The sequence below is a fragment of the Arachis hypogaea genome, chromosome 5 (assembly GCF_003086295.3).
Source record: "Arachis hypogaea cultivar Tifrunner chromosome 5, arahy.Tifrunner.gnm2.J5K5, whole genome shotgun sequence".
Taxonomy (NCBI): Eukaryota; Viridiplantae; Streptophyta; class Magnoliopsida; order Fabales; family Fabaceae; genus Arachis; species Arachis hypogaea.
In genome coordinates, this window is record NC_092040.1 from 92,395,635 (window position 1) to 92,420,536 (window position 24,902).

Here is a 24,902-nt window from a genome sequence, read left to right on the forward strand (position 1 = left end):
ATATAATTGTAAATAATTAAATATAATAATAAAATAATATTATTATAGCACATTTATAGCTGGCAATATATACTCTACCCGCGGATACCCATTCTGGACTAACCCGTTTGAGTTGGGTTGTCTATCCTACTCGCTGCGGATAGGGTAGAGTGCAGTGTGAATTTGTCTGCGGATAGGGTAAGGTACGGATTCAAGGTATACCCTACCCTACTTGCACCCCCTAATATATTATATAATATATATGTAAAAATTATGTATGTAATAAAAAAAGTAAGTGTTGAACCCATAATCTTACTCTTATAAAACTTTGAAACAAAACCATTAAATTAGTTGATGATCATATTATTTGTAATTTTATGTTTGATTTATTTAATATTTTATTATTTTTTATTTTAATTTGAATTTAATTTTTTATTTTCTATTTTATTAATATGTATGAAATTTGCTATGATTGAATTTTATATTTGCTTAATTTTTTTCTGCAGGTAGGATCGGATAGGGTAAGGTTTAGAACTTTAGGGTGTGGGTAGGGTTAGGGTTGAGAGATTCTCAACTCGCGGGTAGGGTAGGGTAGAGTTTTAAAAAAAAATTTAACTCGCGGGTAAGGTTAAGGTAGAGTCTAAACCCTATTCTACCCTACCCATTGTCAGCCTTAAGCATATTGTGCGGTTTGGATTGGATTGAATCGATTATGAAAAGTAAATCCGAAATTCAATCCAATCCAACATAATTCAATCAAATTTAAATTAGTGCAATTTTTAATCGATTTTTGATTTAGATTAAATTGGATGAACAATTTAATTTAGATCGGATTAAATTTAAACACCCCTAATAACGAATGCTAAAATTACCTTGGCAGTAAAAAAAAAGTGATAAAAGAACTATGGCCTGAGTGAGACGATCAAGTCTGTAAACCTTCTGCTGTGAATATATATCTTATTATCCTTTAGATGTTAAAATTAATTCATATGGTGATATACCATTTTTTTATTTTGTTATCCTATTTAGACCAAACATTTACATTTTATTCCAATAAATAAAATTTCTGACTTAGAAAAAAAAAAAGGGAAAGGTTGAGTTATGTATTTAATAACATATGATTATTCACATGATGTTTTTCGCTACCTAATTCTTTTTTTTTGTTAGGGCAAGTTCGCTACCTAAGTTTGGATTCAAATGCACTGCATTTTTTTTAAGAGACTGATGAACTACCAAAATATATTCATATTTTTGTCCGAAGGGTTTTTTGGTTTGGTAGGTATTTTTGTTTTTCGTGACATTGATAAGGTTCTAGTTTTTGGTAAATTGATAAAGTTCTTTATTTTTATTTGCATATCTGTACTTTGAAGTCGCAACAATATTTTAATAAAAAAAAAAGTCGCAACAATATTGTGCCTAGCCCATATTTACCAAGACCATAATTAAAAAGGTATACTGCGTTGCTTGAACAAAAATTATATGAATAGAATGTCTAAAAAAGGAATTAAATAATAAATATTTTGATATAATATATCTAAACATCAAATTGTTAAAAAAAATATTTTAAAATATTTTTTTTTAAGTTTATTAAACAAGTTTTTTTTGTTATCTACAGTATTCTCTATTTCGATTAGTTCTCTATTTCGATATGTCAAAGACTAATTTATAACAGATTTGAACTTCATTAAAGGATCTGTCGTTGCTTAATAAGTTGTTGCATGAATAAGGTGTGATTCAAATAATTGATACTTGCTTAAGCATAAAGTGAGCTCACCATTTGACCAATCCAAATTGATTTTTTTTTTGTGACCCTTGTTTTTGTCTTCGCCAAGGTAGTTATTCAAACAAGCCCTTTGTCACAAAAAAAAACAAGCCTTTAGCGTAATGAACTAGTATTTTTATCCGTAAGCACTTATGAAAATATAAAATTTTTAAAATTGTGTCGATTTTGTCCTTATATTATAGATTATAACATAAAAAATTTATAAAATCAAATTATTTTTACAAAAAGATCGCACGAGACAAAAGTCTCCATTGACTAAGAAAATCAAGATATCCGTAGATAAAAAAATCAAATAATAAGATTTTTAGTTATTATTTTCATGTGAAAGAATTTGATTTATTACTAATAATTAATTTTAATATTTGTTATCTAAAATTTGAAACGATTTAACTTGTATACTTTTTATTAGATGTTAAGTCTGTTACACAAATAAAAATAATTAATTTTTATACTTGCTATATAAAAATAATATTTTTTTCTATGTATATAAAAATATAATTAGATATTAGCATGAAAAAAATTATATTAATAGTTATAAAATTAATTTAAATTTATTTTTTTTAAACAATTAAATATTGATTTTAACTTTTAATCATAACATTAGTATTTTCTTTAAATTATATTTAATAAATATTTGAAAAAAAATACAAATTAAAAAATAAACAGTAAAAATTTAAAATTAAATAAAAAAACTAAAAAAATATGTATATAATAATAATATTTTTTATTTGAATTATATTATTTTGCTAATTTTATTTTTGTATAACAAAAAGATAAAAAAATAGAAAATGTGAGAAAAGAGAGAGAAAGATAAAGATAAAGACTGAGAGAGGGAATTTGTTAATTTTAAAAGAAAAATTATTTTAATTATAATAAAAAATAGCTGATGACACATTTTGATTTGTCAAAATACTAATATAAAATATAAATTACAAATTATATATAGAGTGGGAAGAGTAGAGAAAAATGGAAAAAAGGAGAGAGATAGATGAGAGAATTTAAGAAGGGAGTTTATTAATTTTGGAAAGAGATATTTTTTCTCAATTTGAATAAGAGAATGTCATGTGACACATTTGGTTATTAAATTAGATAATAATATATAAATATATCAGAATTATATATATAGTGAAAAGGGTAGAGAGAAATAGAAAAAGGGAGAGCAGTAGATGAGAGAATTTAGGAAGGAACTTTATTAATTTTGGAGAAAAATATTTTCTCTCAAATTTAATAAGAGTGTCATGTGACACATTTTGTTATTAAATTAGATAATAATATATAATATAATATAATATATAATATATAATATAGCTATGTTTTAATTTAAATATTAATATTTTAATTTTAATTTTAATATAATTAAAAAATGTCATATTGCATATTTTTATTATCAAATTTATAATTATTCATTGTTAATGAGATATAAAAGAGATAGAGTGGTTGATGGAATGAGAATGATAGATAAAGGGATAAGGAAGAAGAGAGAACTATTTAATTTTGGAGGGAACGATTTGATTGCAATTGCAATGAGGGAATGACATGTGGCCTATGGCACATTTTGGTGGTAAAATTAGTAAGAACTAGTATTTTTATCCGTAATAACATTACGAGAATATAAATTTTTTAAAACTACGGTCTATTTTATTCTGATAGTATAGATTATGTATGGTACAAAAGATTTATAAATTTAAACTACTTTTACAACAAAAAAATCGTAGGTTGACAAAAGTCTCTGGTTAAGAAGACCATGATCTCTGTAAATAAAAAATCAAATAACAACATTTTTAGTCATTATTTTTATTTAAAAAAGTCTATTTTTTATTTGAATTATATTATTTTGTTAATTTTGTTTTTTGTAGAATAAAAAGTTAGAAAAAATAGAGAATGAGAGAAAAGATAGAGAAAGATAAAGACGAAGAATGATAGTGAGAGTGGGAGTTTGTTAATTTTGGAAAAAAATATTTTAATTGTAATACAAAATATCGAATGACATATTTTGATTTGTCAAATTACTAATATAAAATATAAATTATATATAAAGTGAAAATGGTAGAGAGAATAGAAAAATAGAGAGAGTAAAATGAGAGAATTTAGGAAAGGAGTTTATTAATTTTAGAAAAAAATATTTTTTTTAATTTTAATAAGAGAGTGTCATATGACACATTTGATTATTAAATTAGATAGTAATATATGATACATAATATAGGTTTATTTCAATTTCAATTTTAATGCAATTAAAGAATGTCATGTTACACATTTTGATTGTCAAATTAGTAATTAGTCATTGATATTGATAATGATGTCTAAAATAGATAGAGTGGTTGAATGAATGTGAGAGATAGAGAAAGGAAGAAGGAGGAGGGGAACTCTTTAATTTTGGAAGGAAAGATATGATTTCAATTGCAATGAGGGAGTGACATGTAGCATATTTTGGTTGTAAAATTAGTATGGAGGAGGAAAGAATTTTCCTTAATTTTGGAGGGAAAGATTTAATTTCAATTACAATGAGGGAGTGACATGTGGCACATTTTTGTTGTAAAATTAGTAAGGAGTAGAGGAGAATTTCTTAATTTTGGAGGGAAAGATTTGATTTCAATTGCAATGAGAAAGTGACATGTGGCATATTTTAGTTGTAAAATTAGAAATATATATAATAGAATAATAGAATATATAATAGAATAATATATGAGAGAAGAATTCTTTAATTTTGGAGAAAAAGATTTGGTTTTAATTTTAATGATAGAGTGACATGTAGCACAATTTGATTGTAAAATTAGTAATAAGGAGGATAAGACTCTTTAATTTTGGAGATAAAAATTTGATTTCAATTGCAATAAAAAAGTGACATGTGATACATTTTAATTGTAAAATTAGATATATATAATAGATGTTTATTTTCAGGCCCAAATCCAAGAGTAGAGAAAAATAATAAGAAAATGGGTAAACCATCGGAAATGCATCCGAATAATTTTGTCGTTTACAAAAAATACATTATAATTTTGTTATCGACAAAAATATTTTTAAATAATTTAAAAACGCACAAAAATATTTAATATTAAATATGTATTATCAAAAAATATTTTAAAGATTAAATTTTGATGCATCTTTTACAATCATAATTAAAAAAATGAAATACTTTTTTTATCCTTAAATTTTGGTGTTTTTTGTTAAATATATATTCTTTTGTTATTTTTTTAATTGTTAATAATACTTTTAAATAATTATAAAAAATATATACTCAACAAAAAATAATAAATTTTAAGAATAAAATTATTTCATTTTTTTAATTATTTCTATAAAAAATTATATTAAAATTTAATTTTTAAAATATTTTTTAAAAAATATATATTTACTGTTAGATATTTTTATCGTATTTTTAAATTATTTAAAAATATTTTTTTTGGTAAATATTTAAAAATATTTTTATTAATAATAAAATTTAGATGTATTCTTGGTAGCCACAAAATTACAATAAAAAAATAAGAGAAAGAATTCAATTTTCCCGCCATTGATTGATGTCCCGCTAAAACCTTCATTTTTACTTGTTCGCATCTTCGGTCTTCCATCTTCTTCTTCTTCTCTGATTTCATTGCTTCTTTCATCTCATTTCCCTCTTCTCTCAATCCTTCAACCAAAATCACGATGGACGTTACAAAACGTAGCTCCGTCTTCACCCAAATCGCTTCAAGGGAGCTCAATTCCTTCCGAGGTTTCCATCACTCACTTCAAAGCTTTCATTTTTTTGTTTTTTTTTTCCCTTACGATTTTCATTGTGTGATTTTTTCAGTTCGCAAACGGCCTTACATGGATGGATTCGTCACTGGATTCGTGGAACACGGTGCTGTTGGAGTTCACCACAGCGAAGATGGTACCATTCCCATGTCCCTCTCTTTCTGTAAGGTACCACCACATTGCTAATCCTAACCTTCTCAACTTTGTTTATTCAGACCAAAGCCCTAATTTTTGTTGGCTCAAAATTATTTACTTATTTCAAATTTCAGACTCCCAAATATTCACACATTCTGGCTTTATCTGATGAAGATGGATACCTAACCTTATTTGATTCGCGTAAAAAATTCTCCGTATTATCCTCGTTTGAAGAAAATGCAGGTTTGTTTTGTTTTTGTTCGTTGTTTGAATTTTGCATGACTTTTGGTGGGAAATTTACGCTGTTTTAATCTCAGAGAAAGCGAAGATCTGTGAGTGGGTTTCTCATCTTAATGCCGTGTTTGATATCTGTTGGATTAAGGTAACCCACAATTATGCAGTCATATATTCACATTTTCTTTTTGAATTTTAATTTGATTAATTGTCTTTGTACTAATGTCTCATAAGATTATGCTTTACAATTCTTTTCAGGAAGACACACAGATACTCACAGCTTCTGGTGATCAAACAGTAAGTTATTATGTTTGTGGCTATCAGTTTAGTTTACTACTGTTGACTAAAACAATATGTGCAATTTGAATGAATTCATGAATTTTTGAGCTGAGAATGTGTTGCTTTGTTTCGGATAGATTGTTGCCATGCTACTTGCTAGGTATCCACTCAACAGCATTGCATATCCTTGAGTTTGCATTAGATATCCCCATTCTAAGTGCATCATTTCTGTTCATCTTATGCACCCATAGTTTTTAGGCTTTCATAAAACTCCATGAATAGATGTAGTGTACTATGAGTAGCTCAATTCAAACTAATTTCGTTTCCAATGTTACTATGTTGAACATTTACAGATGAAGGTATGGGATGTACAAGAAAAGAAATGTATTGGAGTGTTGACGGGGCACACAGGGAGTGTGAAGTCTATGTGTGCTCATCCAAATAATGCTGGTAATGTTTCATTCATCCAGAACTCTGGAATGTTTGCAACTGCAAAGCGATATATTAGCTGTTTATGTGTCTTACTACCTTTAATCTCCAAAATGACAGATATTATTGTCTCTGGTTCAAGAGATGGATCCTTTTGTCTCTGGGACTTAAGATGCAAATCGGCAACTAGGGGTAGACATGGAGAAGTTAGCATATGGTAAGTTTCTCTATATTTCTGCTGACCTCCAAAGTTGTTTCCCCCCTCCTTGATTGTTAATCATTAGGGTAAACTATTTTGTCCTTAACGTTTGTGATTTTCTTCAAAAATACTCCTAATGTTTAGTTATGTTAAATTTTGTCCCTAACGTTTTTGATTTTATCAAAATTACCCTGAACGTTAATTTCATGTAAAATGGTAGGGACAAAATTGATAACTTCAAAGGATAGTTTTGACATAAATCGAAAATATTAGAGACAAAGTTGAAATAATAAAAAATGTTAGGGACAAAATTGAATAAAATTAAATGTTAGGTATAGTTTTGAAAAAAATTGCAAATGTTAGGAACAAAATGTATACTTTATCCTAATCATTATTTTTATTGTAACAATGTTTTGGGTTGCTTCACTAGTTCAACGGCTGTTGTCAAAGGAGCACATCTTTCATCTCAAGCAAAACGTGTCAGAAAGGGCAAGGTTAGTTGCTTATGGTTTTTTTTTTTTTTTATAGTTCTTTTGAGTCACAAGCTAACCTTGTTAACAATGATTCTATTCGGTCAGGCCAAGTCCATGAGCATTACATCTGTTCTTTGTCTTAAGGACCAGGTTTCCATAGCCACTGCAGGGGCAGTGGATAGGTTAGTTGGAATCATTACTCATGAACTGCACATTGGATTTGTTATTTTTTATTTTCTTTGCTGAACTAATTGAATTTACTTTGCAATTGGTTTCAGTGTGTTGAAGTTTTGGGATACCAGAAATTTGAAAAGTTTTGTTACACAGGCATCTCCTCGTCCTCAGTCAACAGAAAAGGTTGGTTTAAAATGTACTGCAAAGTAGAAGTCTTTTTGTGTTTCTATACAGTCAGCATGTTATCTTATATGTAATATGAGGCTATCTGCGGGGTTAAATGTTCTCAAAATAATTACTTCACCATTCTTTGGAGTGAAAATGTATATTGGTAGAAATTGTCAGCTATATTGTGCTTTTGATGTCACTAGTATGCCATAGCAATGCTAATTTTTCATTCCTTTTATTATTATTATTATTATTATTATTATTATTATTATTATTATTATTATTATTATTATTATTATTATCATCATCATCATCATTATTATTATTATTATTATCATTATCATTATTATTATTATCACTATTATTATTATTATTATTATTATTTCATTTCAGAAAGCTTAAATTGATAGATAAAGTTTTTGACAGTAATCTTCATTGTTATTTCAGGAAAGATTACATGGCATATCTAGCTTGTCCCAAGATGAAAGTGGTCTTTTTCTTTCAGCATCCTGCATGGATAACTGGTACTTCAGCCATTAACACTTTGTATCCATTAAATTTTCAATATGGTTGAGAAGACAAGTAAAATATAAAAATATATTGTCCTTTTTTATGCAGCATTTATCTGTATAGCATCCTTCAACTTGACAAGGGGCCTTTCAGATCTTTTCCTGGTTGTCCCATAGAATCATTTTTTGTCAAGGTAGATTAAACAAAACAAGTATTCTCAAAAGTTTTGCATCCTGTTCTCCTAATTTTCTTAACTATTGCTGATCTGTGCAATTCCAGGCTGCCATTAGCCCAGATGCGTCTCAAATAGTCAGCGGTTCTAGTAATGGAAATGCCTATGTCTGGCAGGTAACAATTTCATATTTTTTATGATTTATTTTACCAAGATAGGTTGCAATTGTGATATGACTTTACTGAAAACTTCCAAAAACCAGGTTAACAAGCCCCAAGCGACGCCTGTTATTTTGAAAAGTCATGATGCGGAGGTTACAGCAGTTGACTGGTAAATAGGAACTCTAGTGTGGTTTAGAATTTTAGTTCTCTTCATTTTAATTTGTACTTCTAACAATAGTTACATTACAGGAACCGCTCTGAGATTGGTAAATTAGCAACTGCATCAGATGATTGCACAGTAAGCAAATTTATTTATTTATTTATTAATTTTAGTTCATTTAATTTGAGACCAAGTTGGGTTCCAAAACTAGATTATCATTTCGAAATTGCAATGTTAATTCCTTTACTGTCTATAACCTATTTCTAGTAGCAATGCTGCCTCTATTGCTTTAGCATTTTAACTTTCCCAATTTCCATTTCTAGGTTCGGATTTGGAACCAAACCAATTATATCTGCGACAAAAAGACTTCATGTTCCATCCGCAGAAGAGTAATGGCAATGCCTTGTACAGAAAGCAAAATTCTACTGAACAATGAAGAAAAGTATCTCAAGTCAATAGACAATGAATCATTAGATCCCCCAATTAAGTTAGCCACTCCAATCACTCCACCTAAAATTCTTGCACCTGAAGGGTGGCACAAGAACAAGCTGCCCTCAGGATTCAATCAAACTTCATCATCTGAAAAGACTCCAGAATCTGCTTTGAAGAGCCCCTCATCTGTTTTGAACCCTCCATCTTCCTTGAAAAGAACTATCCGGGACTACTTTTTGGCATCTTCATGAATCTAATATGCTTGTTAAACTAACTAACTTTTGTTGTCGACTGACAAGTTGCACAGTGGCAAGAGTGGTTTGGAATTCATCAAATCATATTTTTTTGGTAAGCATATTTTTCCTGAGGTTTTCTAAAGCATTGTTTTGTTTTATTTGAACTGGTCTAGTGTTAGTTTTGTCTAAAAAATCTGAGGTAAAGTATCAATATTTTCCTTGAGATTTTCTTAACCTATTTAGATTTTTAAATATTTCAAAAGTGACTCCATGTTGTTCCATTGGTTACTCTGTCAAAAGTCACTGGTGGAGATGGTGACATACACCAAATGTCTGTTGTGGCAAACTTTGATGATGTAACCTTTGAATATTTTCAAAGATAAAACTAAATAAAAGTTAAAGGAACATTAAACGATGAGAATTTTAAATTATTATGTTATGGCCTTTCCCAATCTTCAGCTATTTCTTTTTTCAACTAAATTATGGAAAAACCTTAGGACAAAAACCTTAGGGTTTTATATAATATACATTCTTTCTTGGTATTCTTGATGCAGATAAAGTTGGGGATAACATTGAGTTATTTTTTAAACGTTTGAGAATAAATAGGATGAAATTAATGTTAGAGAAAACATTGATATTTAGCTCAAACATTTAGGACAAAAATGATACTTTATCCTATTTAAAATTATTGTAGACATTTATTAAGTCATTTGTTATCATTTCTGCAGGTTATACGAAATGTAAATTGCTTAAAAGGGTTTGTTAGTTGTATAGGAATTCGTCTGTTGGATGATTCTTAAATCCTAAATTCAGATCAAGAATGGGAGGGGGAAGATTACATGATGGACAAATGTATAGTTCTACTGATTTGCTAAAGACATTGGGTGTGTACGATATCTACTTGATGAGCTTTGACATGTGGCTGTGACAATGTTCTGAGCAACACTTAGGTTAAAGATTGGTGCCCTACTAAACTATATGAACCTAAGCCTAAGTTGCTTGGTAGGTGCATCACAATCCCTGATCCCGGGATTTTGAAACTAGTTTTGATTTATCTTGTTGGCAGTGATCATTTCATGAATAGCAAGATTGGTAGATGAAAACATTACATTGCTAAAATTGATCAAAGTAGCACGTAGTTGATTCTTGATGAGTGAAAAATGGTCCTTTGGAGCTTGTTTGTAGAGTGCAAAAATAATGAAAAGTGTATGTTAATTTGATATCTTGTAATTAATCGTTTCACTTAAAGCGCATGGATTAATGTAGCACTAATGTCACTGAATGCTTGCTTGACGGAGTCAGAAGCTGGTAGAAAAATAGATTTGGATGTGTTACCAAAAATAAGAATTTAACATACAAATAATGATTACATTGTGATATTTAGGATAATGTTTTAATGAAGATAAATTTTGATCGAGCACTTTGTTTTCCTTGAGGAAGTTAGACTGTATTGGTACTGTATTGGTACTTATTTCAACGCTACTGTATTGATACTCATTTATTCAACCTATTGAGTTAAGATCAAGTCAGTCAAATCTTCAAATACTTAACAAGAAAGCTAAGAATATAAAGGAAATTTTGGTGGAAAGAATACTTTATTTCTTAAGTGTTTATTACAAATGATTTACATATGATTCTTACACACAAACTTTAACTTTCATCCTTTTTTATAGCCATCTATCTTTTCAATGGATGGTTAGGATTAAATCTAATCAACGGTCTAGATTAATCATTTAAAACTTTTATTATAAATATCTGTCATACCACAACTTTTTAAATATTTCTATATTATTCCATACTATTCTTCATAGTTCTATATACATCTATATTCTGCTAGAATACTCTATGACTTTCCAGAGTTTTCTAGAACCTTCTAAGGTATTCCGGGACCTTCTAGGACATTCTAGAACGTTCCAAAACCATCTAGAGCATTCTTAAACACTCAAAAAAACTATACAAACACTATTAAATTTAACTTTCTAAATTTACCGTGACATTTTCTCTCACCTAATACGCAGACGTCCTCGTCGCGTTCTGTTCATGATAGCGCTCTAGGTGTTTTTGAAATTGCCACAGATCTTCACGAGCTTCCCAACTAGCTTCGATTATCGGGAGTCCTTTCCACTTGATCAAGTATTGGATACTTGGTGGTACTCCTCTTCGTCGCACGATGCGATTAGCTAAGATCTATTCAATTTCTTTATCAAAGGTTCTAATCACCACAGGTGGAGCACGACTCGAGTTACTTCTACTCGATTCATCTTGGTCTTCATGATGCAACCCTTCCTTGATGGTATGCAAAATATCTCCTTCGATCATGGAAATGGCTGCCAACTCAGACTTGCGGCTCAACGCATCTGCTACCACATTAGTCTTGCCAGGCTTGTATTCAAATTCGAAATTAAACTCAGCTAAGAAATCTTGCCACCTAGCTTGTTTGGCGCTTAACTTCTTCTGAGTTTGGAAGTAGCTTGTAGCTACATTGTCTGTCTTGACGATGAAGTGTGAACCAAGCAAGTAGTGACGCCAAGTTCTCAAACAATGCACTATCGCGGTCATCTCATTCTCTTGGATGGTGTATCGCCTCTCTGTATCATTTAACTTGCGACTTTCAAAGGCAATCGGATGTCCTTCTTACATCAGAACCCCTCCAATAGCGTAGTCAGAAGCATCAGTGTGGATTTCAAATACCTTTGAGTAGTTGGGTAGTGCTAGTACTGATCCTTCTGTGATAGTAGCCTTCAACTTATCAAAGGCCTTTTGACACTCTTTTGACCATTCCCAAGAGTGATTCTTCTTGAGAAGATCAGTTAATGGTGTAGCCTTTGCGGAGTATCCCTTGATAAACCTCCGATAGTAATTAGCCAACCCAAGAAATGACCTCAATTCAGATACCTTATTTGGTGGCTCCCATTCTTTGATAGCCTTCACCTTTCCTTGATCCATGCAGAGAGTTTCATCTTTAATTATGTGTCCCAAAAAGTGGACTTCATCCCTTGCAAAGGAACACTTTTCCTTCTTTACATATAGATTATTCTCTTGTAAGATTTTAAACATGGTTCGTAAGTTTTCTACATGTTCCTCTAAAGTATTGCTATAGACAAAAATATCATCGAAGTAGACCACTACAAACCAATCAAGATAAAGTCGAAAGATCTCGTTCATCAAAGTACAGAAGGTCGCAGGAGCATTGGTCAAAGCAAAAGGCATCACCAACCACTCATACGATCCATACCTCGTGACACACGTTGTCTTAGACTCATCACCATCAGCAATCCTTACTTGGTGATATCCTGACCTCAAATTCAGTTTTGAGAACCACTTAGCTCTACCAAGTTGATCAAACAAATTGGCTATCAAAGGAATATGATATTTGTTCTTGATGGTTACCTTGTTAAGTGCTCGATAGTCGATACATAATTTCAACGAACCATCGTGCTTCTTTTGGAACAAGACTGGTACGCCATAAGGTGCCTTCAATGGACGGATGAACCTAGCATCTAGCAAATCCTTGAGTTGCTTTTTCAACTCCTCAAGTTCTAGCGGTGCCATCCTAAAGGTGTTGAGGCAGCAGGCAAGCGAATTTACTTCTGACTCTAATTCAATCTTGTGGTCCACCTTCCTCCTAGGTGGTAGTTATTTTGACAACTCGGGAGGCATCACATCCTTATTTTCTTCAAGGACTTCCTTGATTTCTAGAAGAACGTCTTCTCTTTCAAATGTTTACTCCTCTTGTAATAGAGCCAAATATATAATCTCTCATTTCTTGAACCCTTTTTTGAGTTGCATAGCAAATAGCATCGGTGATCCTCCAACTTTAGAGACTGTAGGGACCATGTATGGAGACCCTTTCTCCATGACGCATACTATGTCGTAGTATAGCATAGGTATTATATTTGTCTTCCTTTGCAAATCGAACCTGATGACTATTTTGAAATCGTCCATGGGTGCTACTGAGAAATCCAAAAGACACTTCCAAGAACCAAGAGTCATCTCAACCCCTTTTGTTACTCCTTGAAGGGGTTCACCCTTGGTATTCACAGGTTTGAACCAACCATTCTTTTCGGTGATCTTTAACCCAACTCAAGTCTCTTTACTTCATCAGGCGTTATGAAGTTGTATGTAACACCAGTGTCGATCATAGCCATGACGAATTTTTTATTGATAAAGGCTTTTACATACATCAAGTTTTTCTTTTTTCTGTGGTGCTTGCCTTTTTGTCCTTCACAGTATTCATGAGTTGGATAGATACAACAGACTCATTTACTTGAGTTTGGGCCTCTCGTTTCTTGGTGATAGATTCTAGAGTCTCTAGTTTAGGACAGTCCTTCATTTGGTGTGGTCCCTTGCACATGAAGCATCCTCCTTTGGGCACAAAAGCCTTCTTCTTGTTCTCGTACTCTTTCTTTGAAGAGTATTTCCCTTCTTTCTTGGTTGAGAAACTCTTCCCCTTATCTCCTCCACTTTTAGTAGAACTAGGTTTGGAGGAAGACTTGGGTTTCGAGTCTCCCCTATGATACTCAATGAGTGATTCGGCCACCATGATGGCCTCATAGACATCCTTAACATTCCTTCTTTTTAGTTCTTGCTTTGCCCAAAGTTGGAGTCCATCAATGAAGAAGAATAATGCATCCTCAGATGCTAAGTTGGGGATTTGAAGCGTGAGAGTAGTGAACTCCTTTACATAGTTGCTAATTGTACTCTTGTGCTTCAACTTCCTCAATTTCTTTCTTGTTCATAGACCACATTCTCAGGGAAGAATTGTCTTTTCAACTCTCTTTTGAAATCTTTCCATGTGGCTATGTTGCAAGTATCATTTTTCATATCTACGTATTTTCTCCTCCACCACAAAGTAGCATCATCAGAAAGGTAGAGAGGTACAATGCGTACCTTTATTGTTTTTTCGACCACCCCTTGGCCTTTAAAGTACCTCTCCATTTGCCATAGGAAGTTCTCCACCTCTTGAGCGTCCCTCACGCCCTTGAACTCCTTTGGCTTTGGGAGATCAATCTTTGTTGTCTCCCTTATAATGGTTGGTCGAGATTTTGCCTCCTCGAATCAAACTCGAACTTCCTCAAATAGCTTCAAGGAATTCTCAAGTTTCTCCTCGATTTGGAGTATGCTTTCTTTGAAATCATCTAGTTCTCCTAACACGTGAGTCTCAATGGTCTCCTTGTCATATTCTATCTTTTGGAAGCGCTTATCCATAGAGGATAGAATATTCTCCAACATAGAAACTCTCTCTTCTAAGAAGTTAGAGTCCTTACCTCTAGACTCACTTGAAGAACGGGCCTTCTTGCCTCCCTATTGAGAAGGAATAGCATTTCTTCTCCTTTGAGACTCAACATGCTCTATGGTTACACTAGAAGCCATACCCACAAGCCACTTATGCTCCCTCTCAAACCTTGCTCTGATGCCAAATTGTCACGGCCTTGGACACACTCGAACGCTACCATGCCAACACTCGGACTTACTCAATCTCTTGAGTTAAGACCAAGTCAGTCTAACCCTCAAATACTTAGCAAGAAAGCTAAAAACACAAGAGAAATGAAGCTTTGGTAGAAAAACACTTTATTACTCAAGTGTTTATTACAAATAATTCACACATGACTCTCACACACAAACTCTAACTCTCACCCCTATTTATAGACATCCACCTCCTCAATGGATGGTTAGGATTAAATCTAATCAACGGTCTAGATTAATCATCTAGAACCTTCATTACAAATATTCATCATACCACAACTTTCTAAATACTTCTAGATTATTCCATACTACTCTTCATAGTTCTATATACATCTACACTCTTCTAGAATACTCTATGACCTTCTAGAGTCTTCTAAAATCTTTTAGGGTATTCCGGAATCTTCTAGGACATTCTAAAATGTTCCGAAACCATTTAGAACATTCTCAAACACTCCAAAAAACTGTACAAACACTGATAAAATTAACTTTCTAAAATTTACCATGACACTATGCTTTAAAAACCAAATTCTGGATCGTGAGTATTTTCATTTTTGTATGGTCTAAGTTATAAATTTAATTGAGATTTAGAAATATGCTAGATATATAGTTATTTATTTATTTTTATCTAATAATTTAAAAATTTTAAATAGATTGTTTTATGATATTAACACGGTAGAGAAGATTCTTGTGTGAAAGAATATGTTAAGCATTTTAAAAATATTACATATACACAAAATATTAAGTATTTTTTTTTGGGTATTTAATAAAGAATAGAAAAACAAAAAGAAAACAGCAAACCTTTCAACTTTTTAGTTGAAAGTTTTCCTAAATTTCAGTAGGAGTAGTCCATTCCTTATAAGGCTCATTATACTTTGCACCTTCTTTGGCTAAGAAGTCAGTAACAATATTAGCAGAACGCAATACCGAATTAAGCGAAGCATGTTCGTCTTTAACCAACATATGTTGAATTGTATTTGTATTTGTATATGTTATAAATGTGTTTAATTTATTTTAATTATATTTTAACATGTATTTTACATGAGTAGTTGATGTTTAATATACACATAGCAGCATGGTTGAAAACATATAAATATAGGGGTGAATGCAAAAGAAAGAGGTGAAAGGTGAGAAATAAATACTTGGTTGAAAACTCCTTGTTCACTTAGCAATTAGCACTACTCGTTCGACATGAAAGGATACATTGTCCTCTCTTCCTTTTGTTTTCTTCTTTATTTGTTTCTTTTTCCTCAAGATACCAAAAAATCTCCAAGAGTTAAAATACATCTAATCATAAACCAAGTTGGTTGGGTTTTATTAATGGAGAATGCAATTTCTCTCAAATATGATACAACATCCCTTGGACATGATATGATAATTCATCTTAACTATTAACATTTTCTTTCTTCCTTCCTTTCTTTTTTTACAAGTTCATAATATAAACATGATTGAAACCTTGATATTTTTGGAGTATATTATTGGTTAATATACAACTCTTGGTTAACAATGTTGTAGCATCCAATTAGGTTTGTTGCCTCCACTATGAATTGTTCATGAAATGTACCCAGTCTCATGCTAGGAATATCAATTTCAAGATCTTTGAAGTTTGGTAAGCCTTCTACTTGAATGCCATCTCCACAAATGAGAAACTGATTCCCAATTATGAATGATCCTGAGACCCTGATTGCAACTCCATCTTCGCCGTGAGCACGACACTGAAGCTTTTCAACGACATGCACCAACTTCTCCGGAGGCCAATCGCCAAGTAACGTACTTCGAATACTCGATAGGGTTGTGAAGATATTGTTTGAACCAACATGTTGTTTCCCAGAGAACCTGCAAATATTGAAGGATAATATACACTTGAGTTTTTCCAACAATAACACAGATAAGGGAAATTTCAGAAATCATGTTACTCAATACTTGGTAATTCAATATAGTTCCTTTTCAGATATATAGAACTGCTGAATTAGGACCAAATAATCAACCCTATAGCCGAAAGTTTCTCCGAAGCAGATAATTTCTGTTGTAATTTATTTTATTTATCATAGAAAAATGATGGATTTACTTGGAGAATTAAAACATAAAAAATAGCACTCACTTGAAAATTGAGTTTTCATTATATAAGCTCCTTGTGTGTTGCCACAAATCATCAGGTCCATCAAATAGTAAGTAATAATGTAATGTCAACATCTGCAGAAAAAAGTGTAGAGTATAACATTCACCAAAAATAAGCATCAACAGACACTTAAACAAAAGGCATTTTCTTTTAATCTTCACAAAATCAAATGAATACAACAAGAATAACCACCAAGTATTGTTGTAATAGGTGGAATCAGCTATGTGAATCGGACTATCATATAATATCTCATGAAATGAACTCAAACGAATGTTTGACGGAGAGAAATAATGACGACCGGCTACTTACATCTGCCAAATCCTTTAATCTTTGTGTAGGATCAAAAACACTTCGAACAAATGCCGCTAAATCTATCTCCGCATTCTCATACTTTGTAATAAAAGGGTGCAAAAGAAGCTGCAGTAGGACAATGAAAAAGTGAAAAGACTATACTATTTACCAGATGAGAAACAAATGATCACAGAAACTAAATCAAAGGAGATAAATGAATGCATGCTAACATCCAATGGCGACAAACTTCCACCGATGCTAGATCATATAATTTTTCTCACCTGTTCTGCAGTTGGCCTACTTTCTGGATCCTTCTGTAAGCAAGCATCAACGAAAGAGCAGAACTCGGGCGAAAACACTTGTTTTGACGGTGATGGTGATGGATCATCCAGAATCTGCCACAAACAAGCATAATTATTATAAGACAAAATCACATGTGCACAATCACATTACCAGAATTGACATCACTTATCCAATGAGTATAAGATACTGGCTCCATTATTATATCATTTTCTCTCAAGGATCTCAGATTACATAGTTAAAGTTTCACATGGCAACATTGTAAAGGTCGAATTTTCAAATTTTTAACCAACCTACTGTTTTTCCTAATGTTCTTAGGTGAATTTTAAGGAGACTTATTCTACGTGAGTTTATTGTAACAGGAAGAAGTTTTCTGTATCAAACAAGGTTGAACCAACAAAGTAGATATACATTGCTTCTTCTGTGTGATTTATGCTATCAAATACTATCAGATGATGATGTTTTCCAACATGAAACTTTTGCGAAAAACCAAAATTAGTCAGCAAAGATATCCTTCTTCAGACATGGACATCTAATCAAATGAAAGGAAACATTGATAAGAAATGGCACACACCTGCAGCATAAGATTTACAGGACCCTCATTAGCTGTATATGGGAATTCTCCTGTTCCACACTCGAGGAGAGCAAGACCAAAGCTCCAAATATCGGCTGGATAAGAATAGCTTTCATTTCGGATTCTCTCAGGAGACATGTACGTAACAGTTCCAACAAATGTAGCACACTGCATAGTTACAATCATTGAAGAATGAATATGAACTCCACAGCTTGATAATAATGGTAAACTGATGCTGTAATATTATCTGTACTAACCATTGCCACTGAATTCTCTAAGCCAGCACTGATACCAAAGTCAGTAATTTTCGGCTCCCCCTTGAGGTTTATGAGTAAATTGGCAGGCTTTATGTCTCTGTGAACTAAATATCTGACTCCATGAAGATATCTTAGACCCTTACAAAAAATAAAACACAGAGTACACATCTCAGTATTTTATATAACAAAAAGTGTATATAAAATAATGTTCTACTTACATGTAGGAGCTTCTGAAACATGGATGAAAGAATAGGTTCAGGTATCCTTCTATGCTTTCGCAAGATATCTGCAAGCGATCCTCCATCCATATACTCCAGAGCTATGCTTATTTGTCCAGAGTCCGGAGTGTAAAATGCCCCATGAAACTCTACAAGACCCTGATAACAAGGCGCTTCGCATAGTGCCCTTATCTCTGTTAGGAGCTGCTGTCTTTTCTCCTAATTAGCACCAAAAAGTACAGCTGTTATTATCATTATATACTGTTTAATTTGTTTGGTAACGCGAGGGGAGGGTGGTATATCATTCATTATCGCCTAGTTGCTACACTGCTCTTTCTATCCATGAAGAAGCAAACAATAGCAAGAGTCGCATAATAAAGTGTCTAGCAACTCCAAAACTTCAAAAACTGCTCAAATCGAACTTATACTACCTAGCATCAACTGAATGCTACATATTGATAGGTAGATCACATATCTAGTTTATATTAATCATAAATAAATTTAACAGAAACACAAAAGAAGCCAAGTTTAGAAGCGGAATCAGACTCAAAGTAAAATTGTAAATGGCAAACTATAGCAAAACACCATGAAGTTTAAGAAAAAGGAAATACCTTCTCAAAGATATTAATCTTCTTCAAAGCTAGAATCCTATGTGTTGGTATATGAATAGCTCTCTGGACAATACTGCTGGCACCACTACCAATTGCTCCGAATATTCGCATCTCGTGGGAGGCACACCTATATGTTTTCTCACTCTGATCAGCAGTCTCGTGAACAGATCGAGATGTGCACTTTTGCAACCCAAGCTCATTGATATTGTACACCCCATATGATCTGCTTAACAAGTTCACGGTCCCACCATCGGATAACTTCACAACCGAATCAATTGAGAACCAGAAAACCAAAGTCATATTAGAGCATATGTGGAAACCAATTCAAAAGCAGCATAATTAAGAACACCTCAAATTATGAGCTGTTTTGAACACACATAAAGCTAGTCCAAACATGTGCAAAAACATTTTGAACAATCTCAATAGTGCCACGCTCTTGAGTCTTCAATGCCTAATTTTATCTTTTTTTGGGTTTTCCATGGTATATATTAACTTGGCATACTAAGGACTAATCCGTCTAAGATCTGAGCTTTATTTAAACGTTTGTAACTAGCCAATGAATTGTTACATACACAAGGCGAGATTCAAATTCGGGACTTCAATGCCTAATTTGAAAGGTCCAAAACACAAACACATACAAATACATAATGACACAAATACATAATTGGAAGATAGAGAGAAAGAGGGGCTTACAGTGTAAGAATCACAAGGGTCCAAGGTTGAGCTTGTTGAGAAGCCCTTCTCAGCATCAAACAAAGGTACAAGCTTTTTCTTCAATTCCTCCAACCCAGTCATTGATATGAGTTTACAGCCAAAAAAAAAAAAAAAAACTAATGGGGTTTCAAAAAAACATTAAAAATAAAGGACCCAGGTGCCCGATGTTATTGGGGACAGAATAGACCTATCGAAAGCTACCTAGGAAGAGCATAATTCTGTGAAAGAAGAAGGAAAGGGGATCGAATTTCACAAATTCTTGTTCAATTTAAGGCTTGTGTGAGTTATGGTGGAAATGGAAAGTGAAAACAAGAAAAGAAAGATTTGAGTCCGTGCGGTTCAAGGTTTTTCCAGCGTGCTTGTGGATTTGGATCTTGCGCGGTTAATTCATATCTCAGGGTAAAGAATTATTTTGTCTTAATTTGGTTCTTACTGACATAAAGTCATAAATGTCTTATTTCAGTTTTTAAAAAAGTTTAGTTAATATGTGATTTTTACACATCTACTCTTAGTTAAAAATTTTAAATGTTTTTTATTTATTAAATATAAAATAAATATATTAAAAATTTAAATTTTTTAGTTTTTAATATTTTTTTAATTTGTAATCTTAACTTATATCCTTAGGACACAAGATAGATAAATTTTTCAAAAAATTGTAAATATTTTATTTTTTGGTTTTTATTATATTTTTTAATCCGTTACAAATCTGAACTCTAATTAAAAATTTATCGTTAACTAATATGTTACTATATGCATAAAAAAATTTAGAATTATTTTAGTTTTAAAAATATTTTAAATAAATTTAATGTTGTCTCAATGTTAAATTTAATATGAATAATTAGTATATGAAGAGTTAATAATATTTTATCTTACTACATGAATAAAATCGATCAACTAACAATGAACATCATAAAAAAATTTATTTAACTCTAAAACATTGATAATTAATTGTTAAAATAAATTTTACACATTAATGCTCAATTTCGAATCACCATTCATGAAGATGTGAATAGAGATGGATGAGTTCTGAAAAGTGAAGACCGACACTAACAAAACAAAAAGGAAGAAGTTTGAACACCCTAAAGTAGCGTTTATTTTGGAGTATTAGGACTGAGATTAGGAGTTGAGACTTAGTATTGTGTTTGATAGTAACTAAAACTAAAATTTCAATCTTAGCACACAAAATTTCAATCTTTTCAATACTTACATAAAGTAAGAACTGAAATTTTTTAAGACAACAAATGAAACTTTAATAACATTTTATTTCCAAAATATTCCCATTTAACTTTTTAATATCCAACTCTACCCCTTTCTTTTTTCCCAACCCACAGGACAAAACAAAGCTGGACTGGCAAGACAGTTGGCGAGCGTTCCTTCTCCGACGGCAGCACAGTAATATTGTTGTTTCTTTCTCTTCTCAGTCAAGCTGTCATCCGCTTCTCAGGTGCGCCACTGTCTTCTCGTTACCGTCACGCCACCTCCTCCTCTCGTCTCAATCACGTCTCCATCCTACTCATCGAAGTTCTCGTTGTCCTCATCTCTCAGTCACACCGCATCCCAATCATGTCTTCTTTTAGGTTTCTCAGCCTCCCATAAGCCATGCGTCTCACAAAATCACAATATGGCATCTTAATGTCCCTACCACTTAACGAAGTAATGATGATATTGTAATCCATTCTCTTACCGTTAAAGTTTGTTCTTTTTTAATTAATAATCGGCTAATTTACTTTTACTTTAAATTAATTCTTGAGAGTTTATTTGATTTATTTTTGTTATGTAGGTGAAACATTCAACAAATGTGTGCCAAATGATGGAAAACATTCAACGACAGCTACAATTAGAAGGCGAGCGTAACGATGACGACAGAACTCGCGTGAAGGTTAGCACAAAGTGAAGGCGACAGTGACGATAGAACTCACAGACTGGAGTGAAATCACATCTTCTTAAAATTCAGAGAGACTAAGATAAGAGAAAGAGAGGAGGAAGAGAGAAAAGGGAGGAAAAAGAAAAAAGAGTAATTGAGTATGGTTTTGTTTTATTTTTTTATTAGTAAGAATATTTTAGTAATTTTATTTATTTAAATTTTATTTTTATGTTAAATCAAACAATATACTAAAATATAACTCAATCTCATATATTTTATACTAAATACAATATAAAAATTTAATTTAATTTTTATCTCTTAATTTTTGTTTGTCTTCTAAATGTTATTTAACTTACCTCAGGGTCAATTGCTGGATTTGAAGCATTATTTGTTATATTTAGTTTAGGAGCATCTTTTGAATTTGGAACATCATTTGTTGTAAGTGGTTAAGGAACATTTTTAGTTGTTGTCACTTCCTGAAATTGACACAATTAATTGTATGTTTTCTTTTTGTTATTCAAGTTACAAAAAGAGATCTCGGAATATAAGTTGTAGAATGATGGGTTTATTTTTTTTTACTTAAATATCGATAAATTTAATTATCATTTTAGGCACGGAGAACATTGAAATTTCGGACCAATTGGTATAAAGAAACAAAGGAAAAATTAGTTATTGTGTTGATGAATGCATATTGTATATAAAATGTAGAACATACTAATATTTGCTTTCAAAAATCCAAAATATATAGTGAATCGTTTTCAACCACACTAACTACTAGCCAGGATTCTTAAAAAAAAAAAATATTATTGCTACAACAATATATTAAAAAGTAATACTATATACCCAAATTTTTTTATGAATCGAATTCAATCAAGTTAAATAATAAAATTTAAAATAATACTAATCATAATTTATTTTTGTTATGTTTGATTAATTTAATTAAAAAAATTAGATATATAATATTATTCAATATTAAATACAGAACTAGAAAACTCACTTTTTTAAGGATGGGGGAGTATGCTCGAAGGCCGAAAACTCCTTGAGAAAGACCTGTATTAAAAGATTGGTGCCAGAGATTGCATCTATACGTTCCCAGACCTATGGCTTGACCACCATCACCGTTTTCTTCAAATCTCCTATGCTACAATATTTTCCGTTTTCTTAGTTTTATTATTTTTTGCTGATAATAGTTCTCTATTAAATTAATGAGAAATTTTTTTTGTAAATAACTATTTTCAATCATAAAAAATTTAAATACTGATAAAATTAACCATAAAAAAATTAAATTAAAAATATGCTCATAAAGAAAAATTTTATTTGATAAAAATATTCAATCGTAAAATTTTATTAATTTTATTTAAAATTATTTAAAATTTTTAAATTATTCCTATCATCATCAATCTTTTTTACAAAACTATCATCATCAACTTTAAAACCTTCAATCCAATTCTATTATCAAATAATGAAAATCATTCCCACCTTTTTTAAATCCTAAACTCCAGTAACAACTCATTCAAAGTTTTAATGTCAAAATTGCTTAACAAATGACAATATAAAAAATATAGAGTTACAATGTTGACAAAAACAATAAATGAAATATTAAAACAAAATTTTCTTATCAAACCATTTTGTAAGGAACATCTATGAAATTTATTTCGTACCTTCAGTTTCATCCAGAGCATATGAAAATCATGGAACCAAGAGGAAGTTAGACTCGTATCTCTCTCTTTTTCTTTCTCTCCTTCTCTCTCTTTCTTTCTCAAATTTTTCTTCATTTTTTCAAAAGGTGAAAAGAAAAACAAACAGATGTATTTTTCAATTCAAAAAATTGTAAAATCTCTAATTGATTCGTTTCTCACATCTTTTTATACGAATTACTCTAAAAAAGAACCTATACTTATTCATTTTAGTTAAATTTTTTTGCGACAGTTAAACAAACATAAAGAACCCTAGATTTGAGGTTATCAAATTTGAGGTTGAAGAACAAAAAAAAAAAGTAGCGATTTTTAAATTAACCTAATTTGATTTGGAGGTCACAAATTTAAAAAAGATCTTTTTTAGAATTAGAGAAACTCTAATCGAAAATTTGAAGAATTTTAATCGGTGAACGAAGGATGACAACAGTGACAGACTCTTCGTGGAGGTGACAATTGAGGGTGTTAAGGAAGGAGTAGAGTTTTGTATCTTGAGCTTACCGAGAGAAGCGGTTGGGGCAATGGTAGTGTGAATGGAGAGGATAGCAAAGTTTGGAAGAGAGTGCAGAAGAGATAGAGAGAGGAATTAATACTCAATTTGGCACTTAAAATTTGACATTGGACTTAAATTGACTCTTAAAATTAAGATGGACTCAATTTGGCCCCAAAAATTTATAATAGTAACTCACGTTAGTTCCTAAACTGATTTTCGTGGACGACATGTTGATTTTGTACGTTAATTTGCTAAGATTTTGACTCCTTTCGACTAAATTTTATGTGATCGAGACCTACTAGACTTCTTAAAAGCTTGATTGACTTCCTAATATTCTCACAAAGACGACAATAACGAGTTCAATTTGAAAATTTTGTGGTTCTGAAAGCAACAATCAAGATTTTAGAGCTCTAATAAATTTTGATCACATAAAATCTGGACGAGAAATCCAAATTGTAACAAATTAATATACCAAATTAACACACCATTAACATATATTAGTTCAAGGGGTTAATGTGAGTTATAATTATAAATTTCGAAAATTAATTTTATTCTATTAAGATTTTAAGGGTCAAATTAAAATCTGATTTCAAATTTCAAGAGACAAATTGAGTATTAACTCATGGAGAGAAAGAGTTACATTTGTAATATGTAATCTCACACATGTAATGGCGAATTTATAGTCAATTTTTTTTATCTCTAAATTTTTTTCTTTCCATCTTATCACAACAAAAAATCCAACAATGATATAAAAACTTTTTAGTAGTATGTGTTAGAAAATTATTAATTTTTAATTTATTTATGGGCAATATATATTAATTATAATCACAAATTAAATTATTTTATATTAAATGATTTATATAACAGTGATCTTATTTATTGTCATTAATGCTGAATTTAATAAGTTATTATTATTTTTAATTTAAAATTAAATGAGAATAAAATTAGAGATACTATTTTATTTAGATTTTAGAATTTAATTAAGGTTTTGAAAACCGAACTGATCATCGAATTGCTCTAGCTATTGGTTCACTGGTTTATAGGTTCAACT

General features: G+C 31.2%; 2 protein-coding genes across 2 annotated transcripts; one reads left to right on the top strand and one right to left on the bottom strand.

The window, feature by feature from the left end:
* Positions 1 to 5,319: 5,319 nt before the first annotated feature.
* On the top strand, positions 5,320 to 10,473 carry LOC112801937 (uncharacterized). The gene is made up of 17 exons (XM_025844890.3): positions 5,320 to 5,468; positions 5,547 to 5,659; positions 5,761 to 5,869; positions 5,944 to 6,008; positions 6,119 to 6,157; positions 6,493 to 6,589; positions 6,689 to 6,785; positions 7,198 to 7,261; positions 7,346 to 7,422; positions 7,519 to 7,597; positions 8,030 to 8,106; positions 8,201 to 8,285; positions 8,372 to 8,440; positions 8,527 to 8,594; positions 8,675 to 8,723; positions 8,909 to 9,365; positions 9,982 to 10,473. Exons 1-16 carry the CDS (start codon positions 5,402 to 5,404, stop codon positions 9,266 to 9,268), a joined length of 1,515 nt encoding a protein of 504 aa, XP_025700675.1. The 5' UTR covers positions 5,320 to 5,401; the 3' UTR covers positions 9,269 to 9,365; positions 9,982 to 10,473.
* A 5,531-nt stretch (positions 10,474 to 16,004) lies between these two features.
* Positions 16,005 to 22,730, bottom strand: LOC112801938 (mitogen-activated protein kinase kinase 3). The gene is made up of 9 exons (XM_025844891.3): positions 19,780 to 22,730; positions 19,087 to 19,344; positions 18,476 to 18,694; positions 18,258 to 18,395; positions 18,001 to 18,168; positions 17,408 to 17,521; positions 17,145 to 17,252; positions 16,818 to 16,909; positions 16,005 to 16,552 (listed from the first exon to the last, which is right to left on the bottom strand). Exons 1-9 carry the CDS (start codon positions 19,879 to 19,881, stop codon positions 16,192 to 16,194), a joined length of 1,560 nt encoding a protein of 519 aa, XP_025700676.1. The 5' UTR covers positions 19,882 to 22,730; the 3' UTR covers positions 16,005 to 16,191.
* Between the last annotated feature and the right edge of the window lie 2,172 nt (positions 22,731 to 24,902).